General features: G+C 47.9%; 1 protein-coding gene across 1 annotated transcript; it reads left to right on the top strand.

Moving 5' to 3' along the window:
* Positions 1-11,457: 11,457 nt before the first annotated feature.
* Positions 11,458-12,467, top strand: EI90DRAFT_3116808 (uncharacterized protein; the record flags this gene model as incomplete). Its single annotated transcript, XM_039062925.1, has 3 exons — positions 11,458-11,779; positions 11,941-12,068; positions 12,165-12,467. 3 exons carry the CDS (start codon positions 11,458-11,460, stop codon positions 12,465-12,467), a joined length of 753 nt encoding a protein of 250 aa, XP_038922609.1.
* Between the last annotated feature and the right edge of the window lie 13,335 nt (positions 12,468-25,802).

The following is a 25,802-nucleotide window of genomic DNA, read 5'->3' as shown; positions in this document are numbered from 1 at the left end:
AATAGATCGCTATGTAAAAGCAGGATGGTGGTATCCCGCGAACAGCGAGCGAGCATGCCCGCTACTGTGCATCCGCAAAGCAGATGGATCTTTGCGCACGGTAATAGACGCGAGGAACCGTAACTCAAACACGATCCTCGACGTCACACCAATGCCAGACATGCGACTGATCCAGGAATCAGTTGCCAGAGCAACATACCGATCAAAGATCGATATGTCGGACGCGTACGAACAAATACGCGTGGATCCAGATGACGTCCATAGGACGACATTCTCCACGCCCCACGGGACGTACAACTCGAACACGATGCAGCAAGGAGACTGCAACGCTCCCTGCACCTTCCAGCGCGCACTGACCTGGGAACTACGAGGAGAAGTAGGCAGACGCCTACACGTCTGGTTCGACGATATATTCACCAGCACAAGCTCGGTGGAAAACCACAATAAAGCACTATTGTGGTTATTCACTCGCCTAAAAGGGGCGAAATTCTACATAAGCCGGAAAAAATTCCAGCCATTTGCCCCAATCCTAGACGTTCTAGGAAGCCGAGTGGACGAACAGGGCATCCACGCTCAAGCGGATAAAATGGAAAAAATCCGCAACTGGCGAGAGCCAGCAGACCACACAGGAGTCCTAAGATTCCTGGGAATGGTAGAATATCTATCGATATTCATGCCAAACGTCAGCGGTTACACAGGACCACTGCAAACAATCTGCTCAAACAAGCAGACATTCAGGTGGACACCACTCCACCAGAAATGCTTCGACGAAATCAAACGTCTAGCATGTAGGGCTCCGATCCTGAAGCCCGTCCAGTGGAACCCACCGGAAAGCCTCTCAGAAGAAGAGAGGACCAAACTCCACGTCTGGGTCATAACAGACGCATGCCCAGCGGGCATGGGTGCATTAATTGGACAAGGCGAAAGGTGGCAGACTTGCCGCCCGGCCGCATTCATGTCCAAAAAGTTCACCAACACACAACGTAGGTACTTCGCCTACGAGCTCGAGGCACTGGGTGTCCTCGAAGCGCTCATGAGATGGCAAGACGACCTCATGGGAGGCCGTGAATTCACAGTAATCACGGACCACAAAGCTTTGGAATATTTCAAAGCGAAAAACCACAACTCAGGAAGACACCTGAGATGGCAAGCCTTTTTCGCAAGCTTCAATTGCGAAATAAAATACGTGGAAGGCCACAAAAACAAAGTGGCAGATGCACTCTCAAGATACTACGACTCGTCAACGGACGAGGATCTGCATTTCGACGATTATGTGTCGGCGGACATCCACCTGGACAAAAATGCAGAAGATATCATTCCCGACAGAATCGAGGAATACGAAGAACTGCTACTAAGCAGTACCCTGAGTAAAAACTCAGAGAAAAAGAGACTCGCAGCGATACGCGCGAAAAACACCCTAGAGGAAGCTCTAGGGGGAGCGATAACCTAGAGGAAACTCTAGGGGGGAGCGCCCAAAATCTGGAAGAAATCATAACTCCAGAAAAGAACCTTCGAAAACAATTCGAAGAAAAAGACCTCATTGAGGCAATAAAATCTGGATACTTGAAAAGCCAGATCCACCGGGAAATCCTAGAGAACCCGGGGAATTTCAAAAACTTCTCCGTAAAAGACGGACTGATAACCCGACTTGGAGAAGGAGGAACGACCCAGATAGTAGTCCCGAAAGGAAACTACGAAAGGAAGTCCATTCGGGGAATAATCCTCGAGAGCATCCACGAAACACTTGGACATCTAGGATCCAAGAAAACAGTGGAAACCCTCCGTCGACACTTCTGGTGGAAGTCGATGAGAAAAGACACCCACAAGTTCTGCAGGTCTTGCGGAACTTGCCAAACAACCAAGAAAAGCACCAGGAGAAATCCCGGAATGCTTCACCCACTCCCGACCCCCGAGGCACCATGGTCATCAATAGCCATGGACTTCACAGGTCCATTCCCAACAAGCCTGGGATATGATTACCTCTGGGTAATCATCTGTAGGTTGACGTCCAACGTCCACCTAATTCCAATAAAAACAACAACGAACGCACTAGAACTAGCATTCGTATTTCTTCGTGAAGTTGTAAGACTCCACGGTCTACCACACTCGATCATATCAGATCGAGACTCGAAATTCACGTCAAAATTTTGGCGCGAACTACACCGAATACTCGGTGTACAGTTGAAATTCACAACTGCATTCCACCCGCAAGGCGACGGCCAAGCGGAAAGAATGATACAAAAAGTAGTACAAATACTACGCGCGATGGTTAGACCAGACCAACGCGACTGGGCAGCGAAACTGTCGATGGCGGAATTCGCGATCAATGCGAGCTCGAACACATCGACAGGATTTGCCCCGTTCGAATTAATCTACGGCCATATGCCAAAAATGTGCCTAACAGCACCACTCTCGGACTACCCGGGAATAAACGACTTTGCTCAAAAAGCGAAGGAAAACCTCATGGCAGCACACGACGCGATAATACATAATCGCGCTGCTCAAACAATCCAGGCGAATAAGAAAAGACGCCCGGACCCGCCTTTGAAAAAAGGCGAGCTCGCATACTTATCCACAGATAAGCTGAACCTACCCAAAGGCAGGGCAGGGAAACTAAAGCCCCTATACATAGGGCCTTATGAAATCCTGGAAACATTTCCAGAAACGTCCAACTACGTCCTCAAGTTGCCACCACAACTTGAACAACGCGGAATCCACCCAAGATTCCATGTATCCCAGCTAGCACCTCACGAGCCGAATGACCAGGAAACCTTCCCAAATAGGGAAGTAAACATATTCTACGATTTCGGGGAAGACCCTGATCGCGAAGCAGTAGTTCGCGAAATCCTAAACCACGTGTGGGTTCACAACGAACTCTGGTTTAAGGTTAAATGGGAACTAGGGGACACCACATGGGAACCCCTAGGAAATTGCGACGACCTCGTCCACCTGGACAAGTACCTCACCTTACAAAATGTAAGGGAACCAGAAAAACTCCCTATCAAAGAAGACAGGGAACTCTCGGCATTATTACGCCCCCAAAAACGGAGGCGGAAGAAGTAAAGCCGAGGGACGATGGCCCACAGCCAAGAGCGTGGGAAAGTTCTGGGCGAGTAACTCGCCCGGACAGCCACACCATGTACAAGAAATCACATGGGCTAGGCAAGCAACTCGCCTAGACCACGTGAACCACAGGCTCACGTGCAAAAGAACACACAACCGTGGCGAATCCCACGCACACAAGAACAAAGACCCCTCCCACCACCACGAGTAACATAACGACGAGATGTCGTTCTCTGGGGGAGGCAACCCTCGGTTCGATCCAAACAAACCGCCGGATATCGAAATACGACAACCCGGGGAGCAAGGCCCCCCGGAACAACAACAACACCAGGCGCAGATAAGCGCCATGGATTACACGACGCACGCAGCACAAATGAGTGCTGCGAACCATCAACCATCCGCGTTGCCAACAGGCATCGCACACCCCCAGCCTCCCCAAAGAGGCTTCCAACCATACGCGGTGCAAACTGCACCGATGGCGCAACAAGCGCCATTCCAGGGGCAGCATTTGCTGCTGCAGCCCCAGGCATACTCCCCAGGGAACTTCCCTGGCCAGATCAACCCCTGGTTTAGCCAATTCGGCCCAGGTCCAACAACGCCCCAGCCAAATGCAGGCTGGGAATCAGCCATCGCGTCAGCGGTAGCTGCTCAGACAGGTCAACTCCGTGAGGAGCTGAAAGAAACGAAGTCCCTCGTAGGAGGGAGACGAGGGAGCGACAGCGGCTCCTCGTCCAGACCGTCCAAGCGGGCACGGTCTAATAACTCGAGGGCGTCAGAAGACGCCTGCGACCATTGCGCCCACTGGAGGCGCGAATACAATAGAGCACGAAGAGATGCTGAGGGCATCTTTGACTCTCTGAAAGACGCAGAGAGAGAAGTCGATCTCCAAAAAAGGGAGATCGAATTACTGAAACGCGAGCTCAGAGAGGCACATGCATTGGCAGACCTCGCTGCCAAACCCATCATGACGGGGGCCTCCCAGGTCAGGGGGAGGGGATACGGTTCCGGGCCTCATGAGGCGCGACCCCAAATGGGGACTAGCGCATCAAGGGGTGGGGCACCGACTATCCTGCCACCCCATGGGCAGGCGACCCTGTCCGGGTTGCATAAAGGCCCGCCCTCAGAGGGGCAAACCCATGTCGAGGGGAAGAGGGAGAGTGGTAGGCAACCGATGGCAGACCCTAAAACGGGGACCACTGCCAGAGGCGGCGGGCCACTGAGTACCTCAGCACCCTATGGGCAAGCCACCCTGCAGGGAAGTGTCCACATGCTATACGAGACCGCCGAACTCAACGAGTTCGGCAAAGTCGAAGCTCCAGTCGACATAACAATCGACCCCAACTTCCCCATGAGGAGAATAGCGGGGTCAGAAGCGGCGCATGACGCCGCATACGCTTGGTGGACAAGCGTGAGTGGGAAAGAATTTGTACACTGGTACGAACAGGCTGAAGCCGCCTTCAAAAGCGGCAAGGTACACAGAACCCTTCGCGAAAAAGCGAAGGAAACCGAGAAATACTTCTTGGGACTCCCGAGCATCGCAAGACTCGCGGAGGAATATAATTCCCCGGAGAACAAGGGAAAAATCTCCTGGGAAAGTCTAGGCAAAGCTGCCTACTTAAAGTCCCAGTTCAAACCACTCAGGACTCCTGAGGAGCGTGCCGCAAGAACGGCGGAGCGGGAAGCGAAAGCTTCCAAATACCGGGAAAGAGACGCAAGTCTCCGAGCTGGACAACCAGCCCAACGACCATCCTTCCCCATGGGAAGAACGGTAAACCTACCGTACTCTACACCTGAGCCAAGCAGCTCAGGAACACAACAACCCGCTCCCACCCAGGGAGCACCCACTTCGTCGAGCCCACAGCCCGACAATGTAGCCCAGGCTACGTCATCGCATCCGACGCAGCAATCGGATGTCCAGATGAACAACCCGGAGGAAAACCCTCCTCCGGGGCAATGAATCCACCCTTGAGAGAAGGGAGAGTGACACGGTAATACGCCATCGAGGCGCCCGTGAAAACACCCCCCCCAACTCGAGGCCCCGCACACAATACTGTATGCGAGGAACCGCAAGTAACAATTGCGGAAATCTCCACTCCGCCAAAAGACCCACACCCACCACCGCTCATGTGTAAACACCACTTACACACGAACCCTCACAGAACAAGTGAGGAACACCAAAGAAATACAACCTTTGGGTCGAAATCCATTTTCGACAAACTCCACCACTTCTTTCTTCTCTCCCTGCGATACCAATGTATCGCCGTTCACTTCAAAGTAACGGCCCACACTCATTCAAACCCCTTCTCTTCCTTTCACCAACATGTACAAAATCGCCCACTTTAAAGTGGCGACAACAGAAACACTCATTGATAATTCCAAACTCAATGTAAACCAACCATTAAAATTCTGTTTTTATTCACTATCAACTTTGTATGCGTCGCATATGCAACGCAAGGGGGGAGAATGTCAGGGCAATAGCCCCGAACCCCGAGTCACATGTAAACTAGATAGATATAGTCACGTGGACAAGCGGGAACCTCCGGGTAACCGCTTACACACCACCGTAAAATACATCATCTTGTATCACTTACGGCTTTGTGTGCTGAGCAACCCCAAAGACCTCACACGTGCCCTGACACTGAGGTGCCTGCCACAAACATTGCTGACCATGAGGTTGTACCTCAAGAGCCTGATGACTCCCCAGGTACACAAAGTCCAGGCTCTGCAGTGCCTGAACTTTCCTCTACTGCAAGAGGCATGTGTCAGGGCACACCCGCCTGACCCGGTTCCACCCGGGCCCACCTGGGCCCACCTCACCCGCTCACCCGCTCACCCGCTCACCCGCTCACCCGCTCACCCGCTCACCCGCTCCCCGCTACCCATCCTTCCTCCCTCTTCCCCTTCCTCCCTCTTCCCCTTCCTCCCTCTTCCCCTTCCTCCCTCTTCCCCTTCCTCCCTCTTCCCCTTCCTCCCTCTTCCCCTTCCTCCCTCTTCCCCTTCCTCCCTTTCCTCCCTGTTCCCTCTTTCCTCTTTCTCCTTTATTCCACTCTCCCTTTCTGTTTATTCTTTCTATTTACACGGACCACCTTCCCTTGTATCATTGTACTGTTGACCCGTCCGGCTCGGACACCCCGGACGACTTCCCGCTATGCCCAGCATGCGCACCCGCAGCGGACGCCTTCGGGATCCCCCGCGGGGATACCTGGATGGCTGTGGCCCTCTCCGTAGATGACGTGGCACCCGTCATGTGACCCAAGCCGCATGTACATAAATGTACCTGAAGTGGGAACTGAAGAAGTAACCTTCTTCTCACGTTTTCCACTTCAGGTAAGTAGTGTAGTTCTTCCTTTTAATAACAATTCACGTTTTCCACTTCAGTCTAAGTGGCCAGGGACTACAGTCCCAGATCGGGCCCGTCAGTATGCGCGCCCGCTTCGTCCCCCGAGAGGGTCCCTCTGTCGGGCGCTACAGCCGGGCCCCCTCCACCCCAGACGCGTCCCTGACAGCATGTCTCTAGGGCCCGCTGATCCCCCAGACACATCTAAAATGTCCCTGGAGCTAACATTGGCTGATCTCTACCAGCTGCTCAAGTCAGACATGAACCAGATGGAGACCCAGCTGTCCGAATCTCAGAACAAGATCGAATGCAGATTAACTGCAGTCGAAGAATGACAAAAGAGTCGTTCACACTCTGGTTCTAACCAGGGTGAATCTAGCTCAAATGTGCCTATCACAGATGCAGTCTCCCTAAGGCCTCCCACCACCTTAGGGATGTGCGATGAAAATAGCGTGACCAAAAATGTGTTGGTCCCTTCAGAACCATCGCAGCCCCTACCAACATGTCTCCTCCCAAGGAGACACACCATCAAAAACCCCTGGTGGTGTCAGGGCACACACCCTGACTAGCCCGGACCCGGACCCGCATCCGGACCTGCTTCCACCTGCTGCGCTTCCCACACGCACGCATGCTCCATGCACCGCATGCTCCGGGCCTGGTTCCTACCCCTTCATGTGACTTCCAGGTATCCCGGAAGTTTTGCTGATATTGTGGCCACTGTGGGAAGATGAGAAGTTAGCTTCCTTCTCATCTTCTTACCCACAGTAGGTTGTGCCCTGGATAGGGCCGGTTATACCAGTAGGCTGTGGACCATAGGGGAGGGTCATGGGGACCTGGGAGTCGTCCCCTGACAGGTGGTTGAGAAGCCACCAACTACTCCAATGCACGTCGATTATGATGCGCATTCAAGGAGGAAAAGAGCTGCACATGACAGGGTGCAGAGCTCCAATACAAACGATGGTGCTAGCTTTGCTAGCACCCATCCTCCTGATCTCCCACCCGATCCAGGACAGATCAGTATTCTCTTGGACCCTCTGAAGGCCCTGATGTGTCGAATCCAAGCAAATCCGGTACTGCAGATGCCTCATGCAACACAGTACCTTCTTGACTTCCTGAGGAGCCATCCAACATGCCTCCAGGGCCTAAAAAGCCCTTTGACATGCTGGATCCTCCTGTACCCGACATAGTCGGATTTCTACCCACTCCAAGACCACAAAAGGGCCTTGGCGCACCTTTGCAAACTGCTGAAAGTGGCAGTTTGCCAACGATTATGCAGCCCTCAGAAGCCATGAATGGCCAACTTGAAAGAATCGTGCTGGCCATAATGGGTCTCACAACCTGTTTCAATGCATCACAATTAAAGAAATCCATCAAAAAGTAGCTGACCTCAGTAAGGGCCTGGTTATCATTCACAATTCCCAGGTCCAATATGAGGCAGTTCCAGATGAGCTGAGAGAAAACTCTCAGCACCCTTGCTCTGAATCGGCTAGAAGCCGATTATTGACTAATGTGCCTGTCGCTGGCACTATTCCACTGAGGCCTTGGGAGGTACTAAACCCTCCAGCTGCCTCAACCTCACGTGTTAATATTAACATGGTTGACACTGGTGTAAAACCTGCTGTAGTACGAAAACCCACCAGGATCATTAATACAGATGATCCTGGCATCCAATATCCTGTTTGGCCTACTAGTGCCAACAGAACTGAGTCCAACCAAGTGTCGGACTCCAGCCCCAAGAGAGTCCCTTCTAAGTCGAAGGGAAAAGAGGTTGATCGGGGCTCGAAGCCCCCTCCAGTTATCTTATAAGACTGCAGGCAAAAAACTTCCCTGCAGTACCTATTGTTATTCAGAGCTTGTCTGAGGCGAGTGATGCAGACCACAAAGGAGCCACACCCTGGAAACCATGATGTGGAACCGGGTCAGCCATTGTGGTCAACAAAAGGGGTGACATTGAAAGGAGGCAAAGACAAATCTTTGCCCCTCCTGCCCCTAGTGAAGCGTTGTAACGGGTCTATCGCCTAGACTCGAGACAGAGAAAGGGGGGAGGGTGGTAGTGAATGCGTGTGTGATGGAGGTTCGGGTTTTTGGGTCCTGGGGTGCTAGCGGGTCTGTTAGAGCCTCAACTCAACACTCACCTACGTCTCTCTTGGACGTCAAGGCCGAGGGTTATGAGGAAAGGGGTCTCAGATGTAAGCAAGTAACTCAGGGGAGGCGTTAGAGTCGTGGATGGCGTCTTTGCCACTTGGATGTAACTTCTGCTTTCTCTTTCACGGGTCTATTCAGTACTAACTTGTTATGTACAAGCTGTTATCTAGTTTATATATGTTTGAAATGGAATGAATGGACTGGGGGAATGTAAACGGGCCGTTAGGCAACCGTAAATGATGAATATCCAATTGGGAACAAAGAAACAATAAAAGAAATATGAATGAATGGGGGATATATCATAACGGGTCCGAAATGGGAAATGTAAAAGTTAACTCCGCAACGCTTCGCCACAGCGCCCGCCTATCCTCCCGTCAGCAACCTCCTCGTCTCCAGCTTTCCAACGAGCCCCTATTCGTCCCATTTGGTGCAGTAGTTGTTGAGATGTGGCCATTGACAGGTACTGTCAAGACCACGTGAGACTCTGAACCATCCGGGCATGGGATTGCCATTCTGGGAAATGCTCCGGGGGTGAAGAAGGAAGGAAGAGCATCACTATCAGGTGGAAAAACGGCTGGGTTGTATGTGTAGGTATGGAGATCTGGAGAGGGGGTGAAATTGGCGGTGTGGTTTGGCGTGGGAATTTTGCTTGGGGTTGTCGGGAATGATGGGGAAAATAGGGAAAAATAAGGAATGAGTTTGTGGAGTGTTGGATAGTGTTAGAATGAACATCGGGAGCGTCAGAGGGTATGTGGTATATGTTGGTGGCCAAATTCCACAGAATCCGACTTTTTGCGGTACACGGAGTTGTCCCCACAACAGCGTCTGTGGAATACAGGACACGAATGGACAGAGATGCTGCATATCTGTATATGCAGGACAATCTCGATGTCCATGCACAGGAACTAAAACGTAGGTTAAACACCTATGGGCGATGCACTGCACCAGACTCGTCTGGTGGACATTACGGTGAGTCGGCCCATCACGGACCGACTAGAACTGGTAGTCAGAGTGGGCAGTTTGGACTGCCCAGGTGCAAGTCACTGGGAACTCCCCAGCTGACAATCCGCCACATCGGGGATTCCCAAGTAGAGAATCCCCCACCAATCCCCATCCCCATACAAAAAAGGGAGCCCAGCACTGCCGCTCCAAGGGTAGCAAGTGCTACCCTTCCCAATGATGGAGTCGTAGAATCCATCATTCAGTCCTATTTGCAGGACCCAAACAGCATAACCCCTGGGGATCCTGAAGGTTTCATGGATGAACTGGTTCGTCAAAGTACGAACCTAGTCAGGATGAGAATCCTGACTCCACTGCCTCCTGATGTGAGGCTGGAGTTACTCAAGAAGAACTCCGTTCCATTCCCCACAACCCGTTGGTCTGGGGAAAATGATCTCGAAAAATTCCAGAGCTGGCTAGTAGAACTCACTTCCTGGATTTCAGGAAATGGGTGGAAGGGTGAGAGCTACAATGAGCTCCACATCGATGCGCTAGCACGTGCCTTAGAGGGTGACCTGAAGCAAATCATGCTTCATGAAGTGAAGCAGGGTTACAAAATTGGGGTCACCCCCACATTCACTCAGCTTCTGACGAAGCTGATGCTTACTTACATGAAGAGATCAGCAGCAGTTCCTGCCACCAAGCTCTTCAAAACTCTCGTGTATGATTCCCAAAAGGGAATCAAAAACTTTTACACAGAACTTCTCTGCACTGCAGAGAAGATGATAACTTGCTTGGACCAGGCAAGTGTCAACAAGCGTTTTCTGAACACTCTCCAGACTCCTTCCCAGTCGCTCACATGATTTCTCCAAGGTTTAGCCGCAACTTACGTTGCCCTCCGAAATCTGTCGAGCGACTGGTACAACTTGCAACACGTGATGTTCCCACGCTAAGTTGTAATGAGTTGTACATAGGTTACGGAATATAATTTTTAGTATTTACGCATGCAGTCATTGCACCCAACCCAACCCATGGAGACTAAGGGAGCACATCCAAGGTTGTGAAGTCAATATCCGGGGGTGCGCGAAGTTTAACCGTTTATATATTACTTGGTTACCAGTCACTTGTTTGTGCCTGGTGGCATAAGTGGTATGGTGTTAGCTGAGGCTATGCAGTCTTTTTAAGTGGCACATGTTCAATTCTCACTTAGGCAAACTTTTTTTGGGCCCTCCCATGGAATAATTGTTTGAAATGGTTGTTTTCTGTACACTAAGGAATGGAGGGTATGAAAAAAAAAAGTTTCCTAAGTGAGAATTGAACATGTGCCACTTAAAAAGACTGCATAGCCTCAGCTAATGCCATACCACTTATGCCACCAGGCACAAACAAGTGACTGGTAACTAAGTAATATATAAACCGTTAAACTTTGCGCACCCCCAGATATTGACTTCACAACCTTGGATGTGCTCCCTTAGTCTCCACGGGTTGGGTTGGGTGCAATGACCGCATGCGTAAATACTAAAAATTATATTCCGTAACCTATGTACAACTCATTACAACTTAGCGTGGGAACATCACATGTTGCAAGTTGTACCAGTCGCTCGACAGATTTCGGAGGGCAACGTAAGTTGCGGCTAAACCTCGGAGAAATCATGTGAGCGACTGGGAAGGAGTCTGAACACTCTCCCCCTTCAGATGAAGGAGGAACTAGTAATGTGCGACTGAATATCGGTCGATTTTTCGTCCAAAGAAGAACTTTGGACTGCTGTACTATGCGTGGATCATGCATATGATTTGATGCGTGCTATCAACGCATATAGAGGAGGGTTAGCACCCTCCAATACTACATCCTCAAACCACTTGACTGCAAAGCTGAGTGGGTCTAATAACCCACTCCCTTCATCGAAGGGAGTTGCTTCCAAGGTGACTGCCACCCGAGTCACCAAATCCCCGCTTCTTACTCTAGTAGTAAGATGCCTTCGATGACAGTGGAATCCATCACGGGTTCATCTGCTTCAAAGGGGCCTTCACAAGCCCCTTACTCCAATGGCAACCAGTATTCGAAGAATACCGGTAATGTGGTTACTCAACAGTGCCCTTCGAATGATTCAAAGGGAAACCCCCTTTGCTACAAATGTGGCAAAATCGGGTATGCTTCGGAGTGCCCGAACCATCCGAATCAGGCAAAAATATTTGCCCTGGGTGTCAATAATGGAGCGCCTGAGCCCATTCCTGCATTTGACAACCAGGATGAAGTTGGAGAACCATCTGGGGTTTCCCCAGATGGCCCAATTGGTGAGAACAGCAAAGGAGCTGCTCACTCAGAAAGTTCCCACACTATCCCGTGCGCGTGGATACACAACACAGAAAGGCAACAATGAAGGAATGGAAGGAAGGGATTGGTTGGGGAGTCTGGGGCACCCTAGGGCAGGGTGCTGAACCCTGACACACTTTAGGGGAAGCTAGGTTGGGGGATTGTGCCCTGGATGCCTCACAAGGGCAGTCAAGGGGTGAGAGTGAAGGGAATAATGACAATGATAATGGTGTTGGTGATGATGAGGCAGCCAATAGCTATGCTGGACCAGTTACTCATCCCCCTTTGCAATGAAGTTGTACACCTGGCACTGTCACTTCTGTGGATTCTTCTCACTCACATCGTTGCTCATCTTTGGCCCTACAGCAACCTGCTTCATCAAGAAAGTGTGCTAGAACTGTGACACATCATGCCAGTGTGAACCATGGGACAGAGTGTGGAGCCATCGAGCCACAAGCCGCATGTTTGCCCCAAACTACACCAGTGTCACTCCCACCCCTAACTGTGGTGCCACAGGTCAACCCTCAATTTTCTGCCTCACTATATTGCCCTGAGTTTCCTACCATGCTGCAATCTGTGCCACAGGCTAATCATGGATCAGATCACACTGGTTGTCTCAACCCTCCTCAACTCCACTCCCATCAGTCCTCCAGGAATCAAACATTCTGATGTTTGAACACCATACAGGAGAACACTTTCCCCATATATTTCAGTAATCCATTCAGCACAAATCCTTTGAACCCTTGATTCCTGTTCATCTACATTTCACCCACTTGCTTATGCTGCCTACATCCTAATTGTTTGTGACATACTACACTTTAATTCTCAATATGGCTACCATGATGTATATAGAACTTATCCCACTGATGTATATACCGCTACAATAGAGTTAATCAACGTTCTTGGAGGGTCAGAGAATGACTTCCACTCATTCCCACAGGTCATGTGCTTAGTAAGGGGTGTTGTGTTGTTGTACAATGTTCCCAAAACGTTTTCAAAACGTTCACAAGGTAAACTGAATTGGAACAAAAGGTCCTACAACTTAGAAAACGTTCTATAGTGTCTGGGGCCTGTTAGGTAAGTCACAAAAGGTTATAACTATCAGACCTAATGAGGGGTGGGAATAGGGTGTCCAAGGTGAGAAACCGGAGTGTTAATGGAATAACCGCTTGCTAATGCTAAAGCTCAGTCTCAAGCTAATGTGCAAGAACTATAATATTACCTAATGCTAAAGCTATAAGGTAATATACAATGAGTTACAATGTATAAGAAATCAGAGTAAAAGAATGTTGTAACTAACCTCAGTCTCAAGCTAATGCGCGAGAACTGAGGGAAAAAGGAAACTAATCCAAATGAATGAATATAGTTTGTGGACTTCGCGGATAAGTCCGAAGTGACCAAAATAAGTAAGAAGAAAAGGTGTTGTGACCAAGTAGTCACGCTACCACGGGAATGTGGCTGTCCGGGCGAGTTCCTCACTCGGATGTGGGAATGTGTCAGGAACGTGTCAGACACATATCTGGGTGACCCGCAAGGCACGCGAAGTCATCTGGGCTCGTAAGGTCAGAGGGGCGGGACTTTAGCTTCAGCGACTCAGGTGGAGCGCTGCACTTCGTTCTTACATTGGTGTCCCAATTTCAGACAGAAGCCTTACAATGAGGAGAGGAGTCTAGAGGGGGAATCCAAGTCGATATACAAACTGAGGTACATCTGGTGTAACCTACACGCATTATAAGCACAAGTAACTAAATAGGACCGGCCCGGAAGGAGTGGAGGATCAAGCATGATATTAATGAATGAAGAAAGAGACAAATAGTTAATATCAGAAAACTTGGTCAACAAAAGGCAAGCAAGAACAATGAGTGACAAAGGAGGAACAATAGTCCGCAAGCGGACAAAAGAGAAAAGGCCATCCAGCCATCTAGCAAGCCATCCGGCTGGCGAGTGGGCAACAATGAAGCGGGCAACCTAGGTTGGAAGGTAGTGCAGATGAGGGTGGCAGGTGGATGGATGGGTGGACAGGTGATGATGATAGTGGGCGGGACGGGCCAAGTGGCACTAGGACATGTTGACAGGAGTGACGGATATGTCAGGTTGTGACACCCAGAGCATGCGGCACGTGGAGCATGCAGGGTGTCACAGCCCTGCAAAGTCCCCACCCTTCTACCACTTCCATCATCTGCACCCCCATTCTTGTGCCCATTATTCACGCCCATTATTCACGCCATTGTCCATCACTTAGCGGTGCCTCCTTCTTTCTCCCACCACCACTTGAGTTCCTCAGCCATTCAGCCGACACCATTTTATTCTTATTCATTCGCTTAACTTACTAGTGGTCGATATTGTCGCCGCTGATCCGCTCCTTATTGACATTTGGTTTATTCCTTTATTGACACTTGGTTACTCCTTTATTGACATTTGATTTATTTGTATATTGACATTCTGATCTGCCACCATATTGGCGCCTAGATTGTCGGCCTATTCATTCTGCCTCCCGGCTTCGCCGTCCTCTGTTCCATTCATTCCTTCTGTTCCATTTCCCTGGTCCTCATCGCTCTTTTAGGTTTGTTGCACTTACCATCCTGCTCCCCTCCCACGCTGGACCGACCAGCCCCTTCTCTGTTCTCCTTTCATACTTATACTTGTAGTTTACTGTCGATGTACCTCAGTTCGAATATCGACTAGAATTCCCCCCAAAGTACTCTCGTCTTAAGTTCGCCTCTCAACTTCATCCCCGCTTAAGTCAACGTCGCTGCAAGGTCCTTCCCACTAAATGTGAACTATGGGACAGCCTAGAACACGTCACCAAATTTCATGAACCATCATGAACCGTCATGTGCTGACAAGGTTCATGACTGCTGGTGACACAATATGACATGATGCCTCATGGAGGTTCATGAACCCTCATGACAGGTCATGACAGGTCATGAAGGTTCATGGAGTGTCATATGTTTATTTTGACCTTTCCCCATCATGTAAAATGCTATAATGTCCCATGATGCATCATGGACATTCATATTGCTCCATGAACATGTATGATGAGTCAATGCATGAGATGTCACAAGCACTTATGAACTGTCATGTGACAGACCTTATTTGTGACAGCACTGCACTGAACTCCACTTTTCCTCCAGCCACCTTTGCTGCTTGGTGTCAGAAACAGTGCTTGAGGGTATTCGTGGGAAGTGGAGCAGAGTATGGCAGTGTGAGTGATCACTTAGCTGATAGGTTACTCCATTGCAATGTGTCAGGGGGTTGGGATGTTGGTTTCAACAACTCAGTGGGAGCATTGTGCCACATGCTCTAGGCTATCCTGTATTCAGGTGTAGTGGAGGGAACCTGGTGGCGATGTAGGCTCAAGTGAAGATGAAGTCAGAGGTGAACTATTGTCAGGGCATACCCTGCCTGACCCCGTGCCACCCTACTCCGCTTCCCCTGCCATCACTTCTTGCTCCTCCTATCTCACCTTCCCCCTCACCTTTCCTTTTTCCTCTTTCTCTCTATTTCTGTTCTATGGTCAACTTCCTCTTTCTCTATGTACCACCGGTGCACGCACATACCTGGGAACGCTGCACACCCCTCCTGTACCACTACACCCTAATGCCACTGCCCCTATTGCCACACCCACTGCACACATTCCCACCCACACAGTGGCCACCCCAGGATCTCCTGCAGAGACACCCAGAGGGGTGCGGCTGTGTGCAGAGATGACATGGCTCCTTCCATGTGACCTCAGCCACATGTATATAACAGCACCTGGGGTGGGAACAGAAGAAGCAGCCTTCTTCTCACTTTCCCACTTCAGACTAAGTGGTTGGGGATGCTCACCCCATGACAGGACCACTGCTATGCATAACCGCTACTCATCCCATCAAGTCCCCCATGCTGGGACTTTGCCACTTTCAGAGCTGTCTGTCCCTGACAACTATGGACAAGAGGACTTGGGGGGTATTCTAGTTGACATTCAAACTGGGGTGCATAAGTAGTATACTATCTACAATGCAGAAATACGAAAGGGAGAACAGAAGAGGGGCTGGTCAGTCTGGCACCTGAATGGGAGGCAGAGCGGTGAACATGACAAACTAAATGAGGGACAAGAACCAGGGAGACAGAGAGTGAGAGAATGAATGAGAGTGGAATGAACAATTAAACAAAGAGGCAGAGTAGGGAGGCAACTGACAACCTGGGTGCCAATATAGTAGCAGATCAAGTGTCAATATTTTACTTATTCATTCTTCACCTGGGTGTCAGGGCCCGGCCTGGGACCCGGAAGTACTCTTATGCTATGTGGGCACTATGCAGGCACTAAGTTATATGACATTGTAAAAAGGTAAGTACAACTTGCCTATGCAGGCACTAAGTTGAGAAGAAGGGTAACCTTCTCAACTCCCTGCATGGGACCCATAAAAGGAAAGACTGTACAGTTCCCCAGTTGAGTGGGAGGGTCCAGGTGGCAGTACTCAGAGGGTGTGGGAACATTCTGGGCAAGCAGCTTGCCCAGAACTGTGGCAGTGTCTGGAGGTCTTCTCACACTTCCGTGCTCACACAAGTGTACAGGTGAAACAACAACTGGTAGAGAAGGAGAGGAGGTGGTGTGGGGTCAGGGCTTGGGTGCTGGGCCCTGACACTGGGTTCTTGTATTTGATAATCCCCACTCATTTCTGCACTGGACCAACTGGCCCTTCCCATGATTTCTCTCCCTTATTTATACCTTGTAAATGCTTTCAGGGACCTTAGTCTGAAATCAACTAGAGCAACCCCCTCTTGTGTGATGCTTTCATATCACTTTCAACTTAAGGGTAACATGTAATTAACCATTATGCCCCAACTGTCATTGTTGTACCAACAATCCTGATTTATGCTCAATCACAATGATTCTTGGGAAGACTCATAGTGATTCATGAAGGTCCATGAGGGTCCATGATCCTTTATGAAGGCTCATGACACTTCATGACACTTCATAGACAGGCATGTAACCACTCAAAACCTGCCTGGAACCACTTAAGTCATGAGCAATCATGACCCCCCATGCAGGTTCATGACATCTCATGAAATTCCATGATGGTTTGTCATGAACTGGCATGACTGTGTATGACACTTCATGAAGTTTGGTGACCATTCATGAAATGTCATGACTTCCATGATGGTTCATGAACTGCCATTACACTTTTTGCAAGTTACTGCTGGGCAGATACGGCTGTGTGCATTGTAGGGGTGGTGGTCACAGACACCCCAGAACAGGCAATATATTGGGTCTCACATGCAGGATAAAATGTTAGGAAAACATACAGTGGAAAGTTGGCTAGGAATTAGGTGATGAGGTTATAGTAAGGATGGTAGAGGGCATCGAGGCGATTCCAACGCACGTTATGCGAAGAGAATCGGTGAGGTATTGACAGAGATATGCGGATTCCAGTTGTGTATCGCGATGATGTCACATGTTCATTGTGCATGCGTGGGAAATGGGGTGCACAGATGGTCCCTGGCATCCCTCAGGCTTCAGAAAAATATTCATTGTTCATGGTGTGACTGGTTGGAAGGATGTGCCAATTTGGGACCATGGCAACATGTGGTTGGAAAGTTAGGAAAATGTGCTGGATATTCCCCACATCAACGCTATCTCACTCAATTCTCCATCAAATTGGATGCGGTCTGTTGCGTTGGATAGCTGTAGTCTATGCGAGTTGGTTGACATAAAGGGAGCGCAGTTGTGTCTAGTGGTTTGGGCTGGAGATGCAGGTTAGGTTTTCTGCGGCCACTTTCTATTGTTTTATATTTTGTTGCTTGTGATATTGTGTATCCTATTCTATTTTCTCTTGCGACGTGACCAGACGAGTCATATGGAACATGCTGGAAGCTCGCAGATGCATTTGCAGGGTCGTTTGTATATAATATTAGCTAGTTACATTTTGTAACAGAGATTTCCCCTCTGCTACGTTTAGATCTGGTCACCAAGTGAAGTATGCTGGAGGCATGGCCAAGTGCAGTAGTCTTGAGGGAGGCAAGGTAGCCTCAGTGTCCTCAGGGAGATCCACATCGAGTTATAGGATGCCAAGTCCCAGTTGAGTTTTCAGTTCAGTCTTGATTCTGTCCAAGGAAGCCGCTTGCTGGCCCCCCTTTTTCATTTCTCATCCTGGTGGGTGGGAGTAGGTGTGGTGCGAAGTAGTTGAGGTGGTGGTGATCATTGTGGTAGGTTGGTGTGCCACTGTGCCACTGTAAGCAGGCTAGGGATCTAACCCACTAGGAAAACAGGAAAGGACGGGGACTGGATAGGTATCCAACAGGTCAGGGAAAAGGGGTAATGGGAATCGGTAATGGTCCGGTGCGGTGCATAGTCAACTCCAGTCAATCTCTCACCCCACCTCTCTGGGTGACACTAAGATGAGGACTGATCTAGAGGCTTTCTTACTGATCTTCTGTGTCGTACTACTCCCTACTAGCTTGGGAGGGGCAAACTCGGTGGTTTCTAATCCAAGGGGAAAAGTAGATACATCCTCATGTACAGGTATATATGAGAAATGATCGAATAAAATGATAAAAAATATCCGATGAGTCCCATGTGCTTAGGTGGGTCATATCAGCAACAAACAATATCGGAAAAAGGAAGGGAAAACAATAATCAAGAAAACAATAAAGCGATAAATGGTATCTGACCAAAAATATCCAACTCTATCCATCGCCAATGAACTCCCGCTAATTACGGATCCTAATACTCCTAAATGACGCGTTTCCAACGGTACCAATATCGTCCAAATCGGTGCAGTGGTTGCTGAGATAAGTGAAATCCAGTCTGAGTGTGGCCATGCTGCTGGGTGGGCGTGGGAATTTGGTCTGTGAGGACTGGGAATGTGTCTGGAAAAATAGGAAAAAATCATGGAAATGTACATAAACACAGCATAAGTGGGAACTGAGAAGTAACCTTCTTCTCAGACTTCCCACTTTAGTCTAAGTGGCCAGGGATGCCCTTTTGTGCTGGGCTCATTAGTATGCATGCCCATGTTACACCCTATCGGGCCCTCAGTGCCGGGTGACACATCTGGGCGCTCTCGACCCTGGGTCACTCCCTGACAGCAGAAGAAGGTTTCAACCTTATTTACCCTCCCTACCATGGTGATGCAAAAGCAATATGATGACTTGCTGGCATGGTTCCAGGAATTGCAAGCCATCGTGGAAAGCCAGGCCTGGAACCGGCCCACATACACACCTGCACCCGCATTGTAGGAGAAATAATGGTCACCCTATGAAAACTCATTATGGAAATATGCCAGATAAATCACAAAAACCCCCATATGACAAGTAGATATGAGAAAATAGAAGAACCTGAATTTTTACGACTGTCATATCCATCCACGGCCATCGTCTTCCACTACCTCTGGTCCTTCCAGATTACCTCTGCTCCTTCTTCACTAACCTCAGAGCCCCATATTCCACAATCACCTCCAACTCCCTGGATGGTCACCACCCCCTCTTTTCAATATATTACCTATGCCTCCCTAAGTACGGAGCCCCAAAGGCTCCCAGACAGCTCCGATGTCTGCTAACACACTCCCACCCCCGCTGGGCAATTCACTTGCTTGCCCTGCAAGTCTACCTTCGGGCCTATCCCTCCTTTCCGTTTCTGGGTTATCGCCTGCCATCCCGCTAACCCCATAACCTGACTCGTCGGTAATATTCAGTCGGCTAATGTTTAACTCCATTAGCTCCACTCCGCTCAGTCCCGCCATTCACAGGCCCACTTCGCTGTAACTATATATACTTAACTTGTAGATAAGTTACACCCCAGTGACTAGAGTTGATTCCCCTTTTCAGTTCTTGTTGCCAGTAAGTAAATTAGGGCACAGACATGTAACTTGGCACAGCGCTCCTGGTCTGAGTCGCTGAGGCCGAAGCCCTCCACCATGGAGACAACTCCTTCATCTCACTTCTGGTCTCTAACAACGACTACATACAATAAATTGGAAGAAAGAAAATTAATAAAAATACTTCAAGCTTAGCACCAACAAGACGGAATGCTCGGGAGAATTTATAGCGAATATTAAACAAGGAACTAGGTCAATCGAGCAATATTTGACTATAAAATCAACCAGAGAACCTCCATGGAAACTACTTTCCCATGCCCACACATGTAGTTGAGGTTGGAAGTACCACAGAACAAGGATTCCTTAGGAACCAATGCAGAATTCAAAGTTGTGTTTATAATAGGGAATGTATATGTCTTCCAAACGGACCCAATGAAAGTAATTTCAGGGAAAACTACCCATAGATGATGGAGATATGACCAAAATTTGCAGAAAACAAGGACAACATTCAAAAGGAAAGCGCTGATGGAGCGGAGCTGGATCACCTTATGTAACCAGTTTCCTACGTCCAATAACGATATTAGAGTTTGTGCTGATTTGCATACTGACCATGTTTTGGTTGCCGAATATATAATTGTTCACTGTCTAAACAACAATAAACACCCCCCAACGATCTCACCTGACGTATAGATCATCTATGGATAAAATTCTATATTGACTTTACTATGATTTCTAGTCAATATTACACCTAGATATACCACTTTTCAGTAGGACGTGATTTTCCTGATAATTTACTGAAGGAAAACTACTAATAAAATAATTCCGCAATAAATGTTACTCAATACAGGAGTGACCAAACTGCTCTTTCTATCACTTAGAGTGCGTGCTAGTTATCTAGCAGGTTCAGGATCGCTCACTTTTCTCCTGTGGTGTGATAACCAAGTATTGCTGAGAGATTATTCAATTAAGAAGTCCCTCCACCAAATTCTCACTAATTCTCACTATGACACTTTTGTTCAGCTGTGTCTAACTGACCCTAACTCACGCTTAGAGTGACGTGTTAGTTTTATATTAGCTAACAACTAATATTTGCTTTTATCTTTTGGAGCAAACGAACCAACCACTGGTGAGGAGAATTAAACTTTTATTTCTACCTGAGGTTTGAGAGGGGGCAGAAGCGGCGGCCTTTTATGCTTTTCAGAGGCCTCTCTACTCCCACGCCTCGCACTAGTTACATGTGCTACATTTGTATTATAGATAATTCTAGAATGATATAGGGGCTTGGGCTGTGTAAGCTTAATAATGGACTTAGGACATGACTCAGCAATAAGTAATTCAGTTCTTTGTCTTTTGGGCCGATCTTAGGGGGGTCTTGTAGCGCTAAAGCTATGCTCTACACCGCCCTAATTACGAACGGTTATCTTTAGAAATGACTCGGCTATAAAGGAACTTTCTAGACTGTTCTCTAATTCACCCCTTTTTGTGAAGCTGCATCATTACTAATGTTCTAGAGCTTTCCCAATTAATTAACTGATCCGCGGACTTTTGAATCACTTTATGCTTATGATCCGAGATCCATATCATCAATCATTCCTTTGTTCCGATTTATTTGAGCTTAAAATCAAAAAGTTTTGATGAATCATGGGAAAATATACAAGATCCGGTTTTTTAGCATTTTCTCCTCTTCTGATGCGATCAAAAACTGTCCGCCCGCGCCGGGGAATACTCTGGCATATGGTATTCGGTCCGCCAGACTTCCGGGCGCCAATATATTTCCCTTGAGTCACATTACTTTTTATAAGAATTAGCAAATAAATATATATGAATTATAAGGTGTTTCGCCGTTTGAGCGATATCTCCGTCAGTTCTGAAGCTTTTAGGATGAAACAAAACCGTGGATAAAGTTTAGAAACAGTCCTTTCAGATGGTAAAAAGATTACAGTCAAAAGTTTACTGGTTCCCGAGATATTCACATTTCTTTCCCAATGTTCCTTCTTATTCTGCCGTCTATGTGCTATTTTCTTGTTGTAGGGATATATTCTTTGAATATTACACCTATGCCAGGTTCTAGGCATGCTTGTAGTAGATTAAATCTCATGCTACATGGGTGTATATAATTTATAATGATCTTCTAATGTCTGTCCAGTCTCATAAAGATCATGAGATCTGTTAAACATCTGAACTTGTCACCTTTTTGTTGACTATTCTGATAGATCATTGTTTTATTCTTTGAATATTATTTCTCCTACAGCGCAAAGAACAACCAGTAACGACCGAGACAAGCTCGATAACCCATTAGAAAGGAAGGGATCTATTCTTGATCCACGGAAATTTTCATAATAAAAGGTTCACACATCAATGAGATATTCATTAATGAGATTGTTAGAACCGGGCAGAAACAGACGACTCCGGAGTGGAATCGGAGACTTAGCGTGGAGGGACCTTGGCCTCAGTGACTCAAGCGGAGCGCTGTGCCATTGCTGTTTGTCCATTTGGTCCTTAATTTCACAGTAGGTGAGCAGGAAGTCTCTAGGGGGCATTTCAGGTCGATTTCGGACTAAACCAAAACGAGTATGTACAAGCACCGATATATATAATGGAAGGGGCAAAAGCACAAGGAGAACAAAGGGTAACCGAATCAGAACGAAGACGTCCGAACGAGAACAAAGGGTAGAAGGAGCGGAGCGGTACCGAAGGTCATAAGGCAGGACCTGTGATACGTCTGAAAGGAGGTAGGGAGGGCGAGGCCCAGAGGGGCAGGAGGATGAGGGGAAGTGGGGATGATGCCTAACTGGCTAGAATAGGAAGAAGCAGTAGTCCAAATAGGGATGAGGGAAAAACGCGAGAAATATATTACAAGCGGCGAGAGTGCCGAAGGCGATCCACGAAGCTCGGGGGTTGCGGAGCTTACGGAGGTTACGGAGGCGGGGTTGAAAGTCCGAGGGATATTGGCAATGGTGTTTACATAGTATGAGGTCACCAATGCAATGGACTAAGACCGAGGTGGAGTCAAAGTCCGAGGTAGGGACTATGACAGAGGCTCGGAGCAAGGTACGAGCGGTGTCCGAGTGCGAAGTACGGGACAGCGGTGGAAGGTCATAACTTGGCGGAAGGGTGGCGGAGGAGTAACAGAGGGAGGAGAGAGGGGAAAGGTAAGGGAGAAGGAGTGGCGGAAAGGAGAGTAGTCAGGTCCGAAGGTGAGTATCGGAGCGGACGGGGGAAGCGTAGGAGGATGACAGGAGGGTGGAGGTGTTGTGAAGGGGGAGCGGAGTAGTAGGAGGGTGGCGAGAGGGGCAGTGTTCGGTCCGAGATGAGTATCGGAGCGGACGGAGATAGGGTCGGAGAGGTAAGGAGGAGGTGTGTTGCCAGGACCGAAGGTGAGTATCGGAATGGCAGCGGTAGGTTATGACTCCGGAGGTGAAGAGGGTGGAGGTCCGGAAGTCGGGTCGGGGTCGGGTATGCACGGATATGACAGAGATGAGCAACATTAAAGTCATGGCTCAGGGAAAAGTCGACGTTCACGCAAAATCCATATTTAAAACACATAACGAAATTTACATGGAAAGTATGGTAAATTAGAAACTATTGTTATGCAAAGTTTCAGCCCAAACGGTCCAGCCATTGTGAAGTTACACCAACGACGGGAATATAGAGATCCACACTATGCTTAAAGACACGTGAGGGTGGCGATGCGAAGGGAACCGGCCATCGGAACCAAGATCCACACTTTGGCAGATCACGAAGACCAATTTCTGTCCAAATAAGGAAGACCCCGGTTAAGACAAAGCACAGAAAGTACAAAAAACACCTTAGATCATGAGGGAAAAATCTGAAATAAATCATGGAAGCCTGTATTGAGGATACAAACACCCATGCATACAATAAATTCGGAACAATTAAACAGAAACAGCACCTGCATACACACGAGTACAGGAACAACACACATGATTACTGAATGTGCACGTGAACTTTTGCTAACTCGACAAATACCGAGAGTTAGAGTACAACTTTAGTACCATTGGAAAGGTTGGAATAAATGAAAATTTATAATGTAAAGAACGTGAAAAACCATTCAGAAATGAATGAGATACAAGGACATGAAGTTAGTAACCTGAATATGCGTGGGAAGACAACTTCTAGAGGTCCTGAGCCCCAAATAAAATACATAAAAATATGATATCTTTGAGGACGACCTATTATAACAACGAACAATACATATGAAGGACTAGGATGCAATAATACAAACGGGAATCAGGGGAGATGGACGAAATCCATGAAATCCACCAAACTATGACAGACCATGGCGGGAATGTTAGGGAATGATATACTAATAAAGCAGAGAGCTATAACACATTTGTTTGATCAATTCTTAACCACTAGCAACTTTTTCTTTCAGTTCTAAACCTGAACAATTCACTCATTTATCATTTCAAGTCTCATTACAACTAAATGTCACTGTGTTAGAGACCGGATGTGAGACGACGGATATGTCTCCATGGTGGAGGGCTTTGGCCTCAGTGACTCAGACCAGGAGTGCTGTGCCAAGTTACATGTCCGTGCCCTAATTTACTTACTGGCAGCGAGAACTAAAAAGGGGGATTAACTCTAGTCGATTTTATCACTACATCAGCAAACCCCCGAAGTTGATAAAAGTGATAGGAAGCACTTTAATCACTTCTATTTGTCATACCAATGTAACCTATGCGTCGATTGAGACTCAAGCAGCTCAATCACAACAATCTCAATGTACAATTATGTACTTTCCTTCCCACGCATGATATGTGAAACCATGGCTTCAACTAGGTTAGGAAATATGCCTATTTGCATCCGATCAACTTCACAGGTTGGCTCCAAATGAATAGCTTCATGGACTTAACATTTTTTTCACTCGGTGATGGTGACGTGGCTCTTATGCATCACTTGTAGTTTTCCAGGTAGGTCCCTTATATTTCTTTCATAGTACATATTTTCCAAGTTACTCATAGCACTCTATGCATAATTACAGGTTGTACAAGCTGCTCAGCCATGTCCGGTGAGTGCTACCCATTAGTACATGTTCACGCACTAATCCCTCATCACCTAAGGGACCTGATAACTCGCAGAATCACCCATCCCACAACTCCTGAATCCAACCATTCCCCAAGCCCCCCATGTCCAACACACACCCAGAATCCTTCGATGAACTGGGGCCTTGCCCCTTCAACTTTGTTTACATTTTGTATTATGTATTTATGCACAGTACATAGAGATCATGAAATCCGAAATATCACTGCAATCACCCCTGAATTTTAAGTTGAAATTGACTCAATATGGCCTCTTGTAATCAGGGGGCGTTCTAGAATGATATCACGATAAAAATGATTCCTATCATTTCTATCAACTTCGGTGGTTTGCTGATGTAGGGTGTAACCTATCTACAAGTTATGTATATATAGTTACAGCAAGGGTGGGCCCATGAATGATGGGACCAAGTGGAGTGGGGCTAATGGAGTTAAACGTTAGCTGACTGAATATTACCGACGAGTTGGGTTACAGGGTTAGCAGGATGGTGGGCTATAATGGAAAGGAGGGATAGGCCTGAAGGTAGACTTGCAGGGCAAGCAAGTGAATTGCCCAGTGGGGGCGGGAGTGCACTAGCAGACGTCGGAGCTGTCCGGAGGCCTTTGGGGTTCTGTACTTAGGGAGGTAGGTAATATATTGAATTGAGGTGTGGTGACCATTGAGGGAATTGGAGGTGATTGCGGAATACGGGGGCTCCGAGGTTAGTGACGAAGGAGCAGAGGTATTTCAGAAGGATTGGAGGTAGTGGAGGACGATGGCCATAGATGGATATGACACACTGGATAAAAATAGAATAAATCAGCTGAAGGTCTCAGTGCAGCTGTACGCACAGTAATGCGAAGTTTGAACTCAGAGTGACCGAGTCATAGCAAACTTAATGGTAAATAAGAGGAATTTGAAATAGAAAACTGCGACAAATGCAGTGCAGTCAAGTTCTAATTAAATCATTAAAATAGCTTAGGCGAGGAAGGACAATAAGGATTCTAGGCACAGTCTGACCACAGCAGAGCCACAGTTCAGCACAGTAGAACTATAGCATGAAAAATTCACTTTTATTCAGTTTGAGGAAAATACACTGTAAATAAATCCTGTACATACGAGGTAGAGCGTGAAAAAGGAAGGCAACCCAAGGAGTATAAAAGGG

This window comes from Cantharellus anzutake (genome assembly GCF_015039405.1).
Source record: "Cantharellus anzutake strain C23 chromosome Unknown EI90scaffold_4, whole genome shotgun sequence".
NCBI classification, from domain to species: Eukaryota; Fungi; Basidiomycota; class Agaricomycetes; order Cantharellales; family Hydnaceae; genus Cantharellus; species Cantharellus anzutake.
This window is presented reverse-complemented; position numbering and strand designations above follow the sequence as displayed.